General features: G+C 37.7%; 1 protein-coding gene across 2 annotated transcripts in view; it reads right to left on the bottom strand.

The window, feature by feature from the left end:
* Nucleotides 1-21241, bottom strand: part of LOC123938249 (leucyl and cystinyl aminopeptidase) — a 106592-nt gene that overhangs the window by 48742 nt on the left and 36609 nt on the right. For both annotated transcript variants that reach the window (XR_006817698.1, XM_045999457.1), the window contains exons 2-4: nt 18183-19023; nt 13652-13790; nt 12163-12294 (exon numbers count right to left, since the gene is read on the bottom strand). Coding sequence is in view for 1 of the 2 variants with exons in the window: in XM_045999457.1 (XP_045855413.1) it covers nt 12163-12294; nt 13652-13790; nt 18183-19023 (1112 nt within the window). In the remaining variant the exon portion in view is untranslated. The remainder of the gene's footprint in view (nt 1-12162; nt 12295-13651; nt 13791-18182; nt 19024-21241) is intronic.

The following is a 21241-nucleotide window of genomic DNA, read 5'->3' on the forward strand; positions in this document are numbered from 1 at the left end:
GTCCCTGTGCAGAAGCTCTTTAGTTTGATGTAGTCCCACTTACTGATTTTTGCTTTCGTTGCTTGTGTTTCGGTGTCATATACAAGAAATCATTACCAAGACCAATGTCAAGGAGGTTTTTTTTCTTCTAGAAAGAAGACTTATGGTTTCAGATCTTATGTTTAAGTCTTTAACATGTTTAATTTTTATGAGTGATGTAAAACGAGGGTCCAGTTTCATTTTTATACACATGATTGTCCAATTTTCCCAGCACCATTTATTAGAGAGCCTATCCTTTCCCCACTGAGTATTCTTGGCTTCCTTGTTATATATGAGTTGACCAGTTATGCATTTTTTTTGGGGGTTCTTAATTCTGTTTCTTGGTCAATGTGTCTATTTTTATGCCAGCACCATATTCTTTTGATTAGTATACATATGTACACATATACATATATTAGTATACATACATAGTATACATACATAGTTTTGATTACCATAGTTTTATAGTATAGATTGAAATTTGGAAGTGTGATATCTCCAGCTTTGTTCTTTCTCAAGATTTTTCTAGATATTCAAGGTCTGTGGTTCCATACACATTTTAGTATTGTTGCCTTTTTTTTTTCTGTGAAAAATGCCATTGAAATTTTTATAGGAACTGCACTGAATCTATAGATGGCTTTGTGTAGTATGGACATTTTAACAATATTAATATTTCTGATTCATGAACATGGTACATGTTTCCATTTATTTTGTCTTCTTTAATTTCTTTCAACAAAATCTTACAATTTTCAGTGTGAAGATCTTTTACCCACTTTGCTAAATTTATTCCTAATATTTTATTGGTTTTAAATGCTATCATGAATGGGATTTTTTAATTTATTTTTCAGATATTTCATTGTTAGTATACAGGAATTCAAATGACTTCTGTATGCTGGTTTGAATCCTGCAATGCATCAAATTCATTGATTAGTTCTAACAGTTTTTTGGGAGAGTCTTTAGGAGTTTCTATACATAATAATGTATCATTTGCAAATAAAGACAATTTCACTTCTTCCTTTTAATATGAATGCCTTGCATTTCTTTTTTCTTCTTTTTTTAAGATTTTATTAATTTATTTGACAGAGATCACAAGTAGGCAGAGAGTCAGACAGAGAGAAAGGAGGAAGCAGGCTCCCCGCTGAGCAGAAAGCCCAATGCTGGGCTCGATCCCAGGACCCAGAGAACACGACCCAAGCTGAACGCAGAGGCTTTAACCCACTAAGCCACCCAGGCGCCGCTTGCTTCTCTTTCTCTCTCTTTTTTTTAATGAACTTTTTTTTTTTTTAAATAAACATATAATGTATTTTTAGCCCCAGGGGTACAGGTCTGTGAATCGCCAGGTTTACACACTTCACAGCACTCACCACAGCACATCCCCCCCCAATGTCCATAACCCCACCACCCTCTCCTGACTCCCCTCCCCACAGCAACTGTCAGTTTGTTCTGCGATATTAAGAGTATTTTATGGTTTGTCTCCCAATCCCATCTTGTTTCATTTATTCTTTTCCTACCCCCCAAATCCCCCACATTGCATCTCTACTTCCTCGTATGAGGGAGATCATATGATAGTTGTCTTTCTCTAACTGACTTATTTCGCTAAGCATAATACTTTATAGTTCCATCCACGTCGTCACAAACGGCAAGATTTCATTTCTTTTGATGGCTGCATAGTATTCCATTATATATATACCACCTCTTCTTTATCCATTTATCTGTTGATGGACATCTAGGTTCTTTCCATAGTTTGGCTATTGTGGACATTGCTGCTATAAACATTCTGGTGCACGTGCCCCTTTGGATCACTACATTTGTATCTTTACGGTAAATACCTAGTAGTGCAATTGCTGGGTCATAGGGTAGCTCTATTTTCAACTTTTTGAGGAAACTCCATGCTGTTTTCCAGAGTGGTTGCACCAGCTTGCATTCCCACCAACAGTGGAGGAGGGTTCCCCTTTTTCTGCATCCTTGCCAGCATCTGTCATATCCTGACTTGTTAATTTTAGCCATTCTGACTGGTGTGAGATGGTATTTCATTGTGGTTTTGATTTGTATTTCCCTGATGCCGAGTGATGTGGAGCACTTTTTCATGTGTCTGTTGGCCATCTGGATGTCTTCTTTGCAGAAAAGTCTGTTTATGACCTCTGCCCATTTCTTCATTGGATGATTTTTCTTTGGGTGTTGAGTTTGCGAAGCTCTTTATAGATTTTGGATACTAGCCCTTTATCTGATATGTCGTTTGCAAATATCTTCTCCCATTCTGTCAATTGTCTTTTGGTTTTGTTAACTGTTTCCTTTGCTGTGCAAAAGCTTTTGATCTTGATGAAGTCCCAATAGTTCATTTTTGCCCTTGCTTCCCTTGCCTTTGGCGATGTTCCTAGGAAGAAGTTGCTGTGGCCGAGGTCAAAGAGGTTGCTGCCTGTGTTCTCCTTAAGGATTTTGATGGATTCCTTTCTCACATTGAGGTCCTTCATCCATTTTGAGTCTATTTTCGTGTGTGGTGTAAGGAAATGGTCCAATTTCATTTTTCTGCATATGGCTGTCCAATTTTACTAACACCATTTGTTGAAGAGACTGTCTTTTTTCCATTGGACATTCTTTCCTGCTTTATCGAAGATTAGTTGACCATAGAGGTGAGGGTCTATTTCTGGGCTCGCTATTCTGTTCCACTGATCTATGTGTCTGTTTTTGTGCCAGTACCATACTGTCTTGATGATGACAGCTTTGTAATAGAGCTTGAAGTCTGGGATTGTGATGCCACCAACTTTGGCTTTCTTTTTCAATATTCCTTTGGCTATTCGAGGTCTTTTCTAGTTCCATATAAATTTTAGGATGATTTGTTCCACTTCTTTGAAAAAAATGGATGGGATTTTGATAGGGATTGCATTAAATGTGTAGATTGCTTTAGGGGGCGCCTGGATGGCTCAGTGGGTTAAAGCCTCTGCCTTCGGCTCAGGTCATGATCCCAGGGTTCTGGGATCGAGCCCCACATCGGGCTCTCTGCTCTGCGGACAGCCTGCTTCCTCCTCTCTCTCTGCCTGCCTCTCTGCCTACTTGTGATCTCTGTCTGTCAAATAAATAAATAAAATCTTAAAAAAAAAAAAAGTGGTTCCCCCTGCTATCCTCTCTCAGAGCAACTTACTCTTAAAAAAAAAAATGTGTAGATTGCTTTAGGTATCACAGACATTTTCACAATATTTGTTCTTCCAATCCAGCAGCATGGAACATTTTTCCATTTCTTTGTGTCATCCTCAATTTCTTTCATGAGTACTTTATAATTTTCTGAGTAGAGATTCTTTGCTTCTTTGGTTAGGTTTATTCCTAGGTATCTTACAGTTTGGGTGCAATTGTAAATGGGGTTGACTCCTTAATTTCTCTTTCTTCGGTCTTGTTGTTGGTGTAAAGAAATGCAACTGATTTCTGTGCATTGATTTTATATCCTGACACTTTACTGAATTCCTGTACAAGTTCTAGCAGTTCTGGAGTGGAGTCTTTTGGGTTTTCCACATATAGTATCATATCACCTGCGAAGAGTGATAGTTTGACTTCTTCTTTGCCGATTTGGATGCCTTTAATTTCTTTTTGTTGTCTGATTGCTGAGGCTAGGACTTCTAGTACTATGTTGAATAGCAGTGGTGATAATGGACATCCCTGCCGTGTTCCTGACCTTAACGGAAAAGCTTTCAGTTTTTCTCCATTGAGAATGATATTTGCGGTGGGTTTTTCATAGATGGCTTTGATAATATTGAGGTATGTGCCCTCTATCCCTACGCTTTGAAGACTTTTGATCAGGAAGGATGCTGTACTTTGTCAAATGCTTTTTCAGCATCTATTGAGAGTATTATATGGTTCTTGTTCTTTCTTTTCTTAATGTGTTATATCACATTGATTGATTTGCGGATGTTGAACCAACCTTGCAGCCCTGGAATAAATCCCACTTGGTCATGGTGAATAATCCTTTTAATGTACTGTTAAATCCTATTGGCTAGTATTTTGCTGAGAATTTTTGCATCTGTGTTCATCAAGGATATCGGTCTGTAGTTCTCTTTTTTGGTGGGATCCTTGTCTGGTTTTGGGATCAAGGTGATCTTTGCCTCATAACATGAGTTTGGAAGTTTTCCTTCCATTTCTATTTTTTGGAACAGTTTCAGGAGAATAGGAATTAATTCTTCTTTAAATGTTTGGTAGAATTCCCCTGGGAAGCCATCTGGCCCTGGGCTTTTGTTAGTTTGGAGATGTTTGATGACTGTTTCAATCTCCCTACTGGTTATGGGTCTGTTCAGGTTTTCTATTTCTTACTGGCTCAGTTGTGGTAGTTTATATGTCTCTAGGAATGTATCCATTTCTTCCAGATTGTCAAATTTGTTGGTGTAGAGTTGCTCATAGTATGTTCTTATAATTGTTTGTATTTCTTTGGTGTTGGTTGTGATCTCTCCTCTTTCATTCATGATTTTATTTATTTGGGTCCTTTCTCTCTCTCTCTCTTTTTTTTTTTTTTTTTTTTTTTTTTTTTTGATAAGTCTGGACAGGGGTTTATCAACCTTATTTCTTCTTTCAAAGAACTAGCTCCTAGTTTCGTTGATTTTTTCCTTTTTTTGGTTTCTATTTCATTGATTTCTACTTTGATCTTTATTATTTCTCTTCCCCTGCTGGGTTTAGGCTTTCTTTGTTGTTCTTTCTCCAGCTCCTTTAGGTGTAGGGTTAGGTTGTGTATTTGAGACCTTTCTTGTTTCTTGAGAAAGGCTTGTATTGCTATATATTTTCCTCTTAGGACTGCCTTTGCTGTGCCCCACAGATTTTGAACAGTTGTGTTTTCATTATCATTTGTTTCCATGAGTTTTTCAATTCTTTAATTTCCTGGTCGACCCATTCATTCTTTAGAAGGATGCTGTTTAGTCTCCATGTATTTGGGTTCTTTCCAAATTTCCTCTTGTGATTGAGTTCTAGCTTCAGAGCATTGTGGTCTGAAAATATGCAGGGAATGATCCCAAACTTCTGGTACTGGTTGAGAACTGATTTATGTCCCACAATGTGAACTATTGTGGAGAATGTTCCACATGCACTGGAGAAGAATGTGTATTCTGTTGCTTTGGGATGGAATGTTCTGAATATATCTGTGATGTCCATCTGGTCCAGTGTGTCATTTAAGGCCTTTATTTCCTTGTTGATCTTTTGCTTGGATGATCTGTCCATTTCAGTGAGGGGAGTGTTAAAGTCCTCTACTATTATTGTATTATTATTGATGTGTTTCTTTGATTTTGTTATTAATTGGTTTATATAGTTGGCTGCTCCCACATTAGGGGCATAGATATTTAAAACTGTTAGATCCTCTTGTTGGACAGACCCTTTGAATATGATATAGTGTCCTTCCTCATCTTTTATTATAGTCTTTGGCTTAAAATCTAATTGATCTGTTATAAGGATTGCCACCCCAGCTTTCTTTTGATGTCTATTAGCTTGGTAAATTGTTTTCCACCCCCTCAGTTTAAATCTGGAGGTGTCTTCGGGTCTAAAATGAGTTTCTTGTAGGAAGCATATTGATGGGTTTTGTTTTTTTATCCATTCTGATACCCTGTGTCTTTAGATTGGGACATTTAGCCCATTTACATTCAGGGTAACTATTGAGAGATATGAATTTAGTGCCATTGTATTGCCTGTAAGGTGACTGTTACAGTATATTGTCTCTGTTCCTTTATGATCTACTACTTTTAGGCTCTCTCTTTGCTTAGAGAACCCCTTTCAATATTTCCTGTAGAGCTAGTTTGGTGTTTGCAAATTCTTTCAGTTTTTGTTTGTTCTGGAAGCTTTTTATCTCTCCTTTTATTTTCAATGATAGCCTAGCTGGCTACAGTATTCTTGGTTGCATGTTTTTCTCGTTTAGTGCTTTGAATATATTATGCCAGCTCTTTCTGGCCTGCCAGGTCTCTGTGGATAAGTTCGCTGCCAATCTAATATTTTTACCATTGTAAGTTACAAACTTCTTTTCCTGGGCTGCTTTCAGTATTTTCTCTTTGTCACTAAGACTTGTAAATTTTACTATTAGGTGACAGGGTATGGACCTATTCTTATTGATTTTGAGGAGGGTTCTACACCTCCTGGATTTTGTTGCTTGTTCCCTTTGCCATATTAGGGAAATTCTCTACAATAATTCTCTCCAATATACCTTCTGCTCCCCTCTCTCTTTCTTCTTCTTCTGGAATCCCAATTATTCTAATGTTGTTTCATCTTACGGTGTCACTTATCTCTCAATTTCTCCCCTCATGGTCCAGTATTTGTTTGTCTCTCTTTTGCTCAGCTTCTTTATTCTCTGTCATTTGGTCTTTTATATCACTAATTCTTTCTTCTGCCTCATTTGTCCTAGCAGTAAGAGCCTCCATTTTTGATTGCACCTCATTAATAGCTTTTTGTATTTCAACTTGGTTAGATTTTTGTTCTTTTATTTCTCCAGAAAGGGATTTTATCTCTCCGGAGAGGGTTTCTCCAATATCTTCCATGCCTTTTTCGAGCCTGGCTAGAGCCTTGAGAATCATCATTCTGAACTCTAGATCTGACATATTACCAATGTCCGTATTGATTAGGTCCCTAGCCTTTGGTACTGCCTCTTGTTCTTTTTTTTGTGGTGAGTTTTTCCACCTTGTCATTTTGTCCAAATAAGAATATATGAAGGAAGAAATAAAATACTAAAAGGGTGGCAAACACCCCAGGAAAATGTGCTTTAACCAAATCAAAAGAGACCCCAAATTGTGGGGGGGAGAAAGGGGATAAAAAGAAGTTCAAAAAAAAAAAAAAAAAAAAAGAAAGAAAAAGAAAACAAATAAAGAAAAAATATAAAAAAGAAAAAATATATATATTAGACTGGTGACTAGAACAAGGTCACCCACTTAATTTGGGAAGTATTTTGGTCTCTTAGAAGAAACTACCTCCCAAAATTTTAAAGAATGAAAAACATATATAAGGGTAAACACAATGAAGGGATGGAATACGCCTATAAAGATGAAAAAAAAAAACATTTTTTAAAAAAAATTTCTAAAAAAGGAGTTGATAAAGTAAGTTGGTTGAGAGAATAAAGAAAAAGAAAGTGGAGAGAATTTGCTAGGGCTGGTGACTAGAACAAGCCCGGAGCTAGATTTAGGGTATATTTTGATCTATAAAAAGAAGTTGTACCCCAAATTTTTTAGAAGAAAAAACCCTACATGTATACAAAAAATAAAGTTAGATACAATGAAAGATAAAATATGATTATAATAATGAAGGTTCAAAAAAGTTTTGTTTTTTATTTTTTTTAAGATTTTATTTATCAGAGAGAGATCACAAGTAGGCAGAGAGGCAGGCAGAGAGAGTGAGAGGGAAGCAGGCTCCTTTCAGAGCAGAGAGCCCGACGTGGGACTCGATCCCAGGACCCTGAGATCATGACCTGAGCCGAAGGCAGCGGCTTAAACCACCGAGCCACCCAGGCGCCCCATCAAAAAAGTTTTTTTTTTTAATGAAAGGTATTGTTAAGATAATCTAGTTAAAAACATTAAAAGAGGAAAGGGTAAAAGTTAAAAAAAAATTTAGCAGAAGAAAAAAAAATAAAATTAAAAAAAAAATTAATTAACTGCAAGACTAAAGAATCATGGGGAGAAAGCCATGAATTCCATGCTTTGCTCCTCTGGAATTCTGCTGTTCTCCTTGGTAAGTGAACTTGGTCTTGGCTGGATTTCTTGTTGATATTCTGGGGGAGGGGCCTATTGTAGTGATTCTCAAGTGTCTTTGCCCCAGGCGGAATTGCACCTCCCTTACCAGGGGCCAGGCTAAGTAATCTGCTTGGGTTCGCTTTCGGGAGCTTTTGCTCCCTGAACGCTTTCTGTAGAGTTCCAGAGGACGGGAATGAATATGGTGGCCTCGTAGTCTCTGGCCCAGAGGAGCGGAGAGCTCAGGGTCCCACTCCTTAGTGAGCCCTCAGAGAAAAGCACCCAATCACTCCCGTCTCCCTGGCCTCTGAATGTGCTTGGAGAAAAGCGCTTAATTGCTCCCATCTCCCTGGCCTCCAGACACGCTCCGAGCTCACCCAGCCTGTGACCAAGTGTCTCTGTCTCTGGCATATAGCTCTGCCTGGAGTCTCTGAACCCCGCAGATCCCTGAGTTCCCCCAGGGGGTGCCTCCCCAGATCTTGTATGGACCTCACTCATAGAGCAGTGGCCTGTGCCACGGATTACAGTTCAAGGTAACCCCAAGTTGAGAGCTCACTCCTCAGCTCTGTCTCTGTAGCCGGCTTCCCGGCTCTAATACCTGCGAGCTCTGCGATACTCAGACACCCCCGATCCTTCTGTGACCCCGCAGGACCTGGTGTCACGCTGACCTCACGTGGGCTTCACCCCGGTTTAGCCTCTGGAGCGATGTCCCTCAGTGGAGCAGACTTTTAAAAGTCCTGATTTTGTGCTCCGTTGTTCCGCCACTTGCCGGGAGCCGGCCCCTAACCAGCGGTCTATCTTCTCGTGGCTTTGGATTCATTTCTCCACCAGTCCTACCTTTCAGAAAGTGGTTGATTTTCTGTTTCTAGAATTGCTGTTCTTCTTCTCTTCGATCTCCTGTTGGATTTGTAGGTGTTTGCAATGTTTAGATAAGCTATCTAGCTGATCTCCTGCCACCTGATGTCATCTCAGCCTGCTACTTCTCCGCCATCTTGACCCCTCTGCATTTCTTTTTTCTTGTCTTAGCTCTCCAGCTAAGATTTCAAGTACTATTTTAAATAAGAGTGGTGAGAGTGGGCACCCTTTTCTTATTCCTGATCTTCAGCCTTTCACTGTTGAGTATAATGTTACCTGTGGGCTTGTCATATATGGCCTTTTATTATGTTGAGTTATACTTTTCTATACCTAATATGTTTAGAGTTTTTTAGTCAGGAAAGGAAGCTGTACTTTGTCGAATACTTTTTCTGTAGCTATTGAGATGATCATGTGCTATTTATCTCTCATTCTATTAATGTGATGTATCATATTTATGATTTGCATATGTTGAAACATCGTATATCTCAGTGATAAATCCCCCTTGATCATGGTCTATGATCCTTTTAATGTGCTACTGAATTCAATTTGCTAACATTTTCTTGAGAACTTTGTGCAGAGACATCTTCTGCATGTATAGTCATCAGGGACACTGGCCTATAGTTTTCTTGTGATGTCCTTATCTGGCTTTGATATGAGGGTAATGCTAGCCTCGTAAGTCAGGAAGTATTTCCTCCTTTCCAATTTTTTAGAGAGTTTGAGAAGAATTGGCATTAATTTTTCTTTAATGTTTGGTAGAATTCACCAGAGAGACCACCTGATCCTGGACTTTCTTTGCTGGGAGGTTTTTGATGACTGATTCAATCTCTTTTCTCATTTCTGATCTGTTCAGATGTTTTATGTCTTCATGATTCAGTCTTGTTAGGTTGTATGTTTCTAGGAATTTATCCATTTTTTCTAGATTATCCATTTTATTTGCCTATAATTGTTCATAGTAGTCTCTTACGTTCCTTTGTATTTCTGTGGTATCAACGGTAATGCCTCTTTCATTTCTGATTTTGAATCTTATGTTTTCTTAGTCCGAGTAAAGTTCTGTCATTTTAATTTACTTTTCAAAAGAACAAAGAAAAAAAAAAACCCGGCTCCAGTTTCACTGATTTTTTCTAATGTTTCTCTGTTACCTCTTTCATTTATTTGTGTTCTAATCTTTGTTATTTCCTTTCTTCTGTTAACTTTGAATTTAGTTTGTTCTTTTTCTGGTTCCTTGAGGTATAAAGTCAGGTTGTTTATTTGGGATCTTTCTTTTTTCTTAACATAGGCATTTATCACTCAAAACATCCTTCTCAGAACTGCTTTTTATGCATTCTGTTGGATGCATACACCACCATATGATACTGTAAGAGTATTCTGATTTGGCTATATATTTACCTTTACCGGTATGTTGTGTATTTTCATATATTTTCATTTTACTAATTAGAGTCCTTTTATTTCGGATGGAAGGACTCCTTTCAGCACTTTTTAAGGGAGAGCTAATGGTGAAGGACTCCTTCAGGTTTTATCTGGGAAAGCCTGTCTCTTTTTCATTTCTGTAGGAAAACTTAGTCAGACAAGAGTATTTTGACTGGCAGTTCTTTCTTTCAGCACCTTGAATCATCTGACTCCCTTCTGGTTGCTAAGTTCTCTGCAGAGAAATCCACTGATAGACATATTCCTTGAAAGATACAAGCTTCTCTTCTTTTGATCCTTTTAAGATTCTCTTTGATTTTTTGACAGTTTTATTATCATGTCTCTCTTCAAGCTGTTTGCTTGATAACCTGTCAATTTCATAAACTTGATTATCCAAATTTCTCACCATATTTGGATAGCTGTCAGCCATTATTTCTTTTGAATAAGCTTTCTGCCCCCCTCCTCTGTCTCTTCCTTTTGGAACTCCAGTAATTCACAAATTGTTTCTTTGATGGTGTCCTATAAATCAGGCTTTCTTCAGTCTTTTCTCCATATTTATTTGTTCTCTCGCTGGATAATATCAACTTTCCTGCCTCTTTTTTTTTCTTTTAAAGATTTATTTGGGGGTGGGGAGGCAGTGCATGTGCCAGGCTGGGGGATAGGGGAAGAGGAGGAATCCTCGAGCATGCTCCCTGTTCACGGGGAGCTCATCATGCGGCTCCATCCCAGGACCCTGAGCTCATGACTTTAAATGATATCAAGAGTTGGATGCTTAACCGAATGAGCCATCCAAGCGCCCCTCAACTTCCTGTTCTCTAACTCACAGATTCTTTCTTTTGCTTGATTCATTCTACTATAGATGTTCTCTACTTCCCCTTTTTAAATTTCACTCATTATATTTTTCAGCCCCAGAATAAATTCTTATGATTTCTCTGTTACAACTCTCATTTTGTTCATGTATTGTTTCTAGATTCCACTGAATTATCTTTTTGTGTTTTCTTATACCTCATTAAGTTTCCTTAAAAAAACTATTTTGAATTCTTTGTTGGGTAAATCACAGATGTCCATGTTTTGGGGATCTGTTACTGGAAGATTATTGTGATTCTCTGGTGTTGTCATGTTTTCTTGATTTTTCATGTTCCTTGAAGTTTTACATTATTGTCTTCACATCTGAAGTAGCAGTCACCTCCTCCACTCTTTACTAACTGCTCTTGCCAATGCATCCAAACTTGCATTTTTTTTCCTCCAAGAGTACTGAGCTTTTTGGCTAGAAATGTGGAGTTCCACAAATGCTATTTTGTCCAGGTAGTACTATCTAAGACAGCATTTCTCAGGTGTTCCCACATCATGGCCAAGAGAGCTAGAGCTGTTTCACATGCCATTACAGGGTCCACAGCCAGGACCATGGTCTGTATGCCTAGTACCTGATGCACTGGTGGGCAAGATTCCTCCCAGGTCCTTTGGCATATGGTGCTGGATCCCACAGCTTCCATTTTTGTCCATGAACAGATGTCAATTATTGTTGGGGTGAGAGGACATGAATGAGGGACACCTTATTCAGCCATGATGCTACCATCTAATTTTAGTTAATTTAAATGTAAAAACCACATAAAGCCCCTGACTAACATATTGTGCAGCCCAGTTATAGAAGCTTTGTTATACATATACTGTCTTACTGGAATTCTCTTGTAGAAGTAAAATTAAAGGAAACTTGAAAATTATTGACTTGGGTATTTAATTAATGAAAGTAAATAAAACTAAGCAAAAAGTAACATTTCTAGCATAAGTTGTCAGAGTTGTGATCCAAAAGCTTATTTTCCTATGTGGAACTTAAGAAACAAGGCAGAGAATCATAGGGGAAGAGAGGAAGAAATGAAACAAGACAAAACTAGAGAGGGAGACAAACCATAAGATCTCTAAATCATAGGAAACAAACAGAGGGTTGCTGGAAGGGAGGGTTGGGTAGGGATGGGGTAACTGGGTGATGGACACTGGGGAGGGTATGTGTTATAAGGAGCATTGAGTATTATATAAGACTGATGACTCATGGACCTGTACTCTGAAACAAATAATATATTTTATGTTAATTGAATTTAAATTAAAAAATTTTTAAAAAGCTTATTTTCCTTCATAAAGCAGCTGTCAGAAATCTTTAAAGAATCTCTCTTAACCTCTTATGAAACAGGCTTTCAAGACAATTACTACAACAACATACCAGGGTTCCATTTACATCTTGACTCAGGTTCTTCATCTCTCCAACAATGAATGCAACAAGGTAAGTGCTCATTTTCACACTCTCAGAAAATTCATCTTGAATGAGTCCATCTTCCATGATGACTGATGAATTCTACAAGCAAAGGGGAAAAGATATCTAGGTAACTATGGTAATAAATGACAGTAACAAACTAAGAAATTGAAAATTCAAATAGGACACAAGTAGGGAAGATGTTGGCATATTTTAGTCTCTCAGCATAAGAGAGCATGACTCTTACTCTAAACAGAGCATGGCCTTTACTCTCAACCTGCTCCATTGTGCCTCATCATGCAAATACACCGAGTATAGTGAAAATCTTTAAGAAATTTTAATTTCAAAAGATCCACTTCAAATAAATGTAACTTAGAAATAGTGAGAATCAGTGGTTCTGTCTTTCCCCTTTAAAATAGCACCAAAACCAACTCCTTCCTTATGATGTAGGAGTGCTCTACTCTACTGCTACAAATTCAGAAGAAGGAGCTACAATTGGGATATCCCTCTGAAAGATCTGAAACAGCTTTTTTAGTATATGTGCTGCCGAAGCGAGCACTGAAACAGCTTTTTTAAAGTGCCATGTTGATGACCTTAAGAAGGCTTAGCAGAATCAAAGGTGGTAAGTCCCTAGAGAAGTATGCAGTAGACACAAGATGAGAGAAAGCACGCAACGTTGCAAGATTTTCTGACCATGAATTAAGATACGTTTTGGGATATCAGGCAAGTAGGTATCTCCCCTCTTTTAAAGGAAGATTAAGGTGAAGAGTATGGCTAGGAGTGGAGCTGCTGAAGTGATATCCCTATTGAAGGACAGATCACATCCTCTTTTATCTACAAAGGTTGACTCCATAGTCTGTTAGATGTGGCTGTTCCTCTCTACTAACCACATGGGTTCCACATGGCCACTCACGTGTCAGGAAAAAACCAAAACCCTAGCTTCTGTTTAGCATAAAAGAAATTCTGCTTTGTTTCATCCCCCCCTGCCTCCCACACAGAATTTACATCTAAGAAAGAGGTATACACACTCTTGTTAAACCTCCACGTTACCAGAGAGATTTTTCAAATAACCAACAAAACACCAAGGTCAGTCATGATTCAACACTATCATGTATCACTTTTTAGAATAGCAAATACACATCTCAGAAAATACCACTGTGATCTTAGTACTAGTTCATATAATATTATTATCTGTACAGCTTTAGTATATGGCACACACTTCCATTTCCTACCCACACATTCCACATCCAGCAGTTCTTCCTCTTTCTTCAACTGCTCCTTGAGCTGACTTCTTAATTAATTCCAATGTGTATATTAACTTTTATTTAAGTATTTTAAGAAAGAATAAGAATGTATATGATTTTAATCATTCTCAACATTATCACAAAGAGGAATTCAAGTATTAATTACAAAGAAAGAGATCCACTCAAAGGTTTTACATTAAGGAACAGAACAGTACCTTAGGCATATTTGATAAAGCAGTATATTGCTCATCCCTTATGATCCTGATGATAAATGTGGCTTTAAATCCTGGTTCATCAAAACAAGGAAAAGCAGATCTCGCTGCCAGGGGTTCAAACTGAGTTGCTGCAAAGTACCTAAAACAAATGTAAATTCATCCAGTTATTGAGCACCTACTATTGAAGGCATCTTGCCAAGTACTAGGGACACTAAGATAAACCTGATAAATCCCAGTCATTAAAGGATCTGCAATCAGCTGGGAGAGTCACAGGTTACATGATGAACAGACACCTGTCAGGCTGTAAACCATGTCATTAATAATGAAAATAAAGCAGTGGGAACAAAGGATAGGAAACAAATTCTGAGTAGCAGTTGAGATACCATATGGAAACTGGTGACAAATTTTGAACAGTCTTAAAAAAGGAGGAATATTTGAAAAGGTGGAGAAGGGAAGAAAGGACACTGTAGAAAGAGTGGGAAGCACAAGACAGAGTGATGGATACTCAGGGACTGGAGGTTGCTGTCCAGGATAGCTGGAGATAAAGCCACAAACGTAGCCTACAGTGGGCCACTGAGGTCTTAAAAAGGTTTCAGATGGACATTAGTATGAAGGGTGGTCATTAATTGCCATCAATCATCTACCCAGACTCTGGCTTCACAACACTAAACCTTAAACTTACTACTTACACTTTCATGAAGACTAAAAAAAAAAAACAAAACTAGGTGCTCTGTAGTATGATGGTCTCTTTCACAATCTTCAGAAGTAAATAAAAAAAATTTCCTCCCTTTTCTAAAGCACAGCAACAACACATGAGACTAAATCATAGGAAAGTCCTCAGATAAAGGTTGGGAGAAAAGCATAAAAAGAAAAAGAGGAGAAAAGCAGATTTTCAATTATAGTGGAGGAATAAAAGAGATCTGCATTTGGGAAATCATCCCAACACGGCCATAGAGTAATCAGAGCAAGTATGGCCCTGTTGCACATATTTCAGGTACTAGTCAATATGGCACATGTACAATCACCCCTCTGGACATGATGGCCTCACTCGCTTATGGCTTAGTTTCCACTTCGAAAAGACATACAGAACAGAGTGTGGGATTTAGAGTAAGAAGACCCAAACCCTGCACTTTTCCATCCATGTGACTTCAGGCAAATCAGTAACATACTCCTCGGTTTCCTTATTCATTAACTTAGGACTGAGGTACGCTCCTCTGCCAAACAGGGGTTTTGTTAGAATCTATTAAGTCTACTCAAAATAAAAACTACTTGTCTGGCACAAAGTCCAACATAGATGTTTACTACCAATGCTAGATAGTCATAACTCTTCGTTCACACTTAACATTATTGTGCTTTTGTTCCCATAAGGATTTGCCCAAATAATTGTTTCTATTGAGGAAACTGCACAAAAGATAGCAATCAACATACAGGAAACAATTTAAACATATTATGTTGCTAATACTCAATTTCTTCACTTCACTCCCAAATTCTTACCTACTTAACAGAAAATTATGGAAGAGGGCCACAAGGGACCAGGGCATAAAGTTTAATGATATCCATAACATGCATATAGTCTACTTGGATCACAATGTTCTGAGACAAAGAAAATTTTAAATTACTGTTCAAAGGGATGCAGTAATAACTTTTACCAAAAGTCTCTTTGAGAAGGCTGCTTCTTGAGGATACTTATAATCTGTCCTATCTATGTTGAATACCCTGAAGCTTATGCTTTCATTAGTGATTTCCTTTGCTTGAAATACTAGCTGCACTTTGAGCATTACCTGAAGTGCTGAAGACAATTATGAATTAGCTGGGGGTCCTGCAACAGAATTCTAACCACTGGGAGTAACAATGGGTAAATGAAAAGGTGGTGTGAACTAGGGAGCCAGTAAATCATAGTGGTTAAGAACAGGGCTTCTAGTGAAAATGACATTGAAGTCCCCCTCTGCTACCTGCTAGCCATAAGATGTTAGATGAGTTGCTTTATGTGCCTCTGCCTCATTACCTGTAAAATGAATGAAATATTAATATCCACCTCTTGGTGGGTTTGAAAAGATCAAAGACTAAACACAGAAAGTGCTTGGAAAAGTTTCTAGCACTTCGGTTCTCAGTAAATATTATTATTATCACTGGAATTCAGGAGAGTCACATGAAGTTCGTTATGGCAGGTGAGGGATAGGAGATAAAACAAGGGCCAGAACTGTTAAAATCTTGAACTGAATCCTATTAGAAAAGAGGAAGTGCTAAAGGATCTTAAACAAAAGATCAACATGGTTAAATGTGTACTTCTAGAAATATGAGCCTGGCAACTGTGTGTAAGATGGTGGCAAGAGAAGAGTAGGGGAAAGTGGCAAGTTTGGAGGCCAGGAGACCGACCAGTTAAGAGAATGCTTGAAGAGTTCAAGAAAAAGGACTGAAAAACTGAAGGCAAAGAAATAAAACACATCCCCATCCTAAATTTGTTTACTAGTTCTTTTAGTATCAGTTTATTATCTAGAACCTTAAGTATATCATCAACACCTTCTAGACTGAACTCCAAGTTCAATTACCCTACATCTTAGGGTCATTGATGTCTACATCTTAGATGACATCGGTAAAGTTCCCTGACCACAAATACATGTTTGACATTTACATATAATCTGATTTTCCCATCGATAAGGAATATATCCCTTAGTTATTTTATCTAGTTGTTTAAGTAGTTATTCTTACTACACTTTGGAGGAGGCATGCAAAAAATTTCTCTAACAGAATCATGCAAAATTAAAAGTTGGAGAGAGACCAAAAATATTGCTTTGAATTACAGTTCTCAGATACCTTGAAAGGTAAATAATCTTCTCAACTCTTATCTTCCATCAAGATATACAACCATGTGGGGCATTCGTTTTACTGAAGCAGGCAGGTTAACAGATTTATATACTTTTTTTAATAGCAGTATTTCACACACTAACTTGTTTTAATATATTTAAAAACATTTTTTAAATAATATCCTATTTCTTATTTTTAAGGAATTGTCTTCTCTATTTTTCTAGCATTTTCCACAACTTGATCTAGCCCATGGCAAGAATCAACAAGTGACCATACCCAAAATCACCTTTCTCTGCCATACATTTATTCCTTCCATTAGATAGTAGTAGGCCCAAGGGACTCCAAGGGCAATAATCTGATTAGAAGAGATGACTACAGGATTTGTCTTCCAGGTTTGTTTGCATTGTTTTTAATGTATATCCTGTAGTTCCTAGAGATGATGATTACAAAGGGAGAAATAAAGGCAAGAAGCCGTGAGCTGCCATAATTATAAATTTGCCCTTTTTGGGGGGGAATCCTGTTTACTATATCACAGTTCAGTTTTCTTTGTTAATAGAGACATTTGAACAGGTAAAGTTCTAGTTTTAGATCAGAGTGAAATTAAAAGGAAGGAAAGAAACATTGACCCACAAAGGAAATGGGTGTGAGCCTATCGTGGGTCACATTCACCTCTGGCAGTACCCATCCCCACATCTCACAATCAAATTTGTTTTTAACATCAGATCTCACACAAGTGAGATCTTTTTTTTTTTTTTTAAAGATAAAGGCAAAGAAAAAAATTACTTTTCTGCATAGGTATATAGATCTTGCTTTGTCTTTCACCATTTAAGAAGGTTCAAACCATTTCCTTAAGATAGATTTTAAATATTCATTTCTACTCTATTTTTCTCAATACACCAACATACATTTCCCAAACGGCTAGCATCAGTAATTCAAAAACTGGCTTACAAAGTAATATGAGAGAATGTGCCAATCAAATTAAACAGATCTAGTAAGATTTCATGTACATTAAGAGAAATGACATTATTGCTACTTAAGAATAACCTGTATACAGTGTACACTGCATCTTTCCAGAAACTGAAACTATATACTATGAATACTAAGATTCAAGTGAAAAATAACAGACTAAATAGGGGGCTGAATACTTTTATGTTTTGAATCACCTTTTTTAAAAACCAAATTAAGTCTCTCCTAGATTTTTTAAAAAATTCCATCAGAAATCCAAAACGAGTGACTTTTTTAATGAACACCAAATATTAAGGACACTAAAAATGATATATGTAAGCATACAACAGTTCTTCCTGCCCTCTTTCTCCATCTCACTAAGCACCTCCTAAAAGCTCTGTGTGTTAGGAAAATAGGTCTTAAAAAAAAATCAATATTCTTTTTGCATCCACCGAGATCCCGTGAGGTGACTGAAAACTAGATTCACCAGCATTAAAAGCTCAAAATAACTTAAGATTTTGTGCTAGAGACTATAATTGATATAATCTTCATCCATTTCTTCCCACCCACCTGCCTAAATCCCTCCATGACATAGTTGCTAACGGCTTTGAATAAGACAGAAATAGTATATTCTTCCAAATCACCATTCTACTATTTTGCACATAACCTCCTAAAAAAAAAAAAAAATTCCAATTAATGTCTCTTGGTGTGGGCAAAGGAATCCATATTATGTAAGTCATCACAGAGCAAAGAAGTAGAATCATTTAGGAAGGCTACATACTTTTTCTCATTACTTTCATCTGTGTAGGAGATTCCATAAAACCCATAGTAAGAACTAGATATATTCGCTGAATATTCTATCTTCAAGGTATAATTGTGTCCTTCGAGAAGGGTTTCAGGGGCAACAATGGCAATTTGTTCATGAAATGGGTATTCCAAGACCTCAACTTGTTTTTCTTGGCTTGAAACTGCTGACATAAAGGTCACTCTCGAAATATTATGGCCTGTACTGTGAAGAATGATATTCCACGTGGCCTGAAGAGCCTGAAGTGAAATTGTCACAGAACCCTTGAATGTCATCGAGGTGAGGTTTGGGTGTAGGTTAAGTTCATAGCGTAGTGGCATAATGGTGGTGGGAAGCCTGACTTGTGCCCACGGAAACACCTTTCCATTTGTCGCAAGTGGCTGAATTAGTTTCATTGATTGGTTTTTTTTATGGCAGCCTTCTTTGGTAAAGGTACATCTGGGCAGTAGATAAATCACCATGATTATAGAAACAGCAACCACAATAAGAAAAACACAGACGGCCATGGTCCTTGCAGATGGTACGGAACAAGTCCCATCTGGGCTCGGCCTATAGCCAGTTGCACTGTTCCGAAGGCCTGAGCTTCTGTTCATGAAGGACATGCCCAGTAGTTTCGCAGATGACTCATAATCCTCTTCATCCTCATCCATCTCATGCTCACCAAGACCCCGCACCAGCAGTCGTGAACCCCGGGGCTCATATTCCACCTCATCAGGCTCTAGAGGATGCAAACAGGGCTCTTTGGCTAAATCTACCACATCTGGTTCTTCCTCAAACATGCTGTTTTCAATCATATTCCTGGGGAGCTGAAGCAGATCTAAACAACCAAAACATAAGGACAAGGCACAGAATTAGAAAAAAATTTTGTAATAAAATGCCTACTATCAAAACCACATTTAATCTAAGAACTTTTTTAATCACTAAAACTTATTTCCAGCTCAGAGCTACTGAATGAAATAAGGTGCTTATAATTTCCTTGTGTCATCCATTAAAAACTCAAGCATAAATAAAAATAAAAGTATACCATAGTCATGAAACAAGAAAGCTAAATAAATGAGCTAGTATCAGAAAAAGGCAGTGGAGACTAAATACTAATTTCCTTAATACACTCCTGCCTAACAACCTGGGCCCTTGTCTTGAGCTTTGAAGGCCCGTAGAGGTCCTGGCTTTAGAACTGCTGTGCCTATCCTCACAGATCAGAGATGTGCTCACCCACATTCTATGTCCCCCTTCTGGGGGACTGGGGTTTGGTCACCAGAGCCACCAGAATTCCTGCCTAAAAGACCTCAAGCCTACTTCTAAGGCACTTGTGGGTCTCTCCGCTGAGTCTTCGCTGAGATTCTCCCTACAGAGGAACACAAACTGGTGTATCTATTTATAGGTTCAAATGATAGTTAAGCAAGAGGCTGGGCTATTTTTTGTCTCCGTAAGGGGGATGTTCCTATTTCACAACAAACCAAAAGTGGCAAATTATATACAAAATTTCCATAATCAAGAAATCATTTAAAAATAAGACGAAAGAACTCTAAAAACCAGATACAACTACAATCCAACCTATTATTTCATGCTTCCAGAGCATTCAGAAATACAACATATTCCCCTCTGTAACAACCATATTATATACCATGAGAATAAGTGGATCTTGAGTTAGGGAGAGCTCTTATAAACTACAAAGAACATTACTTGGCAAAAATGAGAAAATAAGACACAAAAAGTAAAAAGGGTAAATAAATCACACACAGATCAATCATTCCTAAGATAAGATCACCCAATGTTCTTTATTTAAGAATAGTAGAAATTTAGCTTTAAGGGATCTCAAAAGTTTGGTGATAGAAACCTCCCTTAACCTTCTCTGCTAGGTACTTCATACATTATCATTTCTAACCCTCACAACAATTCTATAAAATAGCAAGTATAACTATTTCAGACATGAGAAAACAAAAAAGAGAAATGGGTTAATTTAGCTTCATTAAGTCACAATTGTTTCAACACACAACCAATACTGAAGTCCAGGTCTAAAAATCTAATTCCAAATTTTAGATTATTCCCATTATTATACTGCATCATCTTATTCAACTAATTCAATAAAAATAAGAGTTTATACCTAAATTATTTATTTTGCCCTTGGCAATAAAGTTGCTAAGAGTATTATTTTACCATCATCAGAACAAAACTTACATAAAATTATTTAATATCTAAATATCTACCTTAACAGAAATGCCATGTATTTTGCATTATGCAACAAACACTGAACAGTGGTAACTCATAATCCATGAAACAAAGTATCAGTAAATATTAGGACAAAATTGAGTCTTGAACCAAGTGTGGTCTGTGGACCAGTGCATCAGCATCACCTTGCAACTTTATGGAAGAGCAGACTCTCAAGTCCCTTTCCTGAGACGGAATTTTAGCAAATCCTCAGGTGATTCATGCGCACATCCGCTTGAGAGGCACCGGTTTCAGCCTTCTCTACAGTCACATCCCAGCCGGCACTAGACACTTCATTCCTGGCTGTACTCGCCGCCTCAAACTGCATCCTCTTCTGAGAACAACACACTGCTGTTTCAAACTATTCTCCACGTGCCTGTTCTCCCTGTTCCCCTTGCCAGCAATGTCATCATTTCTCCCTTCCATCCCAGGCTACCAGGTGAACATGTTATTCCATAACTCAGGTTCAGTTGCTACGATATAAATTAAGAAAAGTTATTTTCTTTTTGTTTCTGTTTTTTAAATTTATTTATTTTCAGCGTAACAGTACTCATTGTTTTTGCACCACACCCAGAGCTCCATGCAATACGTGCCCTCTCTATTACCCTCCACCTGGTTCCCCTGTTTCTCCTTTTTTAAAAATTACATTTAAAAAATAAACTTGCTTTTCCATACATGTCACCCCTTTCTGCTTTGGGGAGCATGGAGAACCCAAGGTTACCTTTTCCTACCTCCTCTCTATCCTGAACTTCCATACAAGCTATGCTACTTTATAAGTTTTCTTTGAATAAAACGTTTAGTCACATTCTAGGGGTGGGTTTAGCAAG

This window comes from Meles meles, chromosome 3 (genome assembly GCF_922984935.1).
Source record: "Meles meles chromosome 3, mMelMel3.1 paternal haplotype, whole genome shotgun sequence".
Lineage (NCBI taxonomy): Eukaryota > Metazoa > Chordata > Mammalia > Carnivora > Mustelidae > Meles > Meles meles.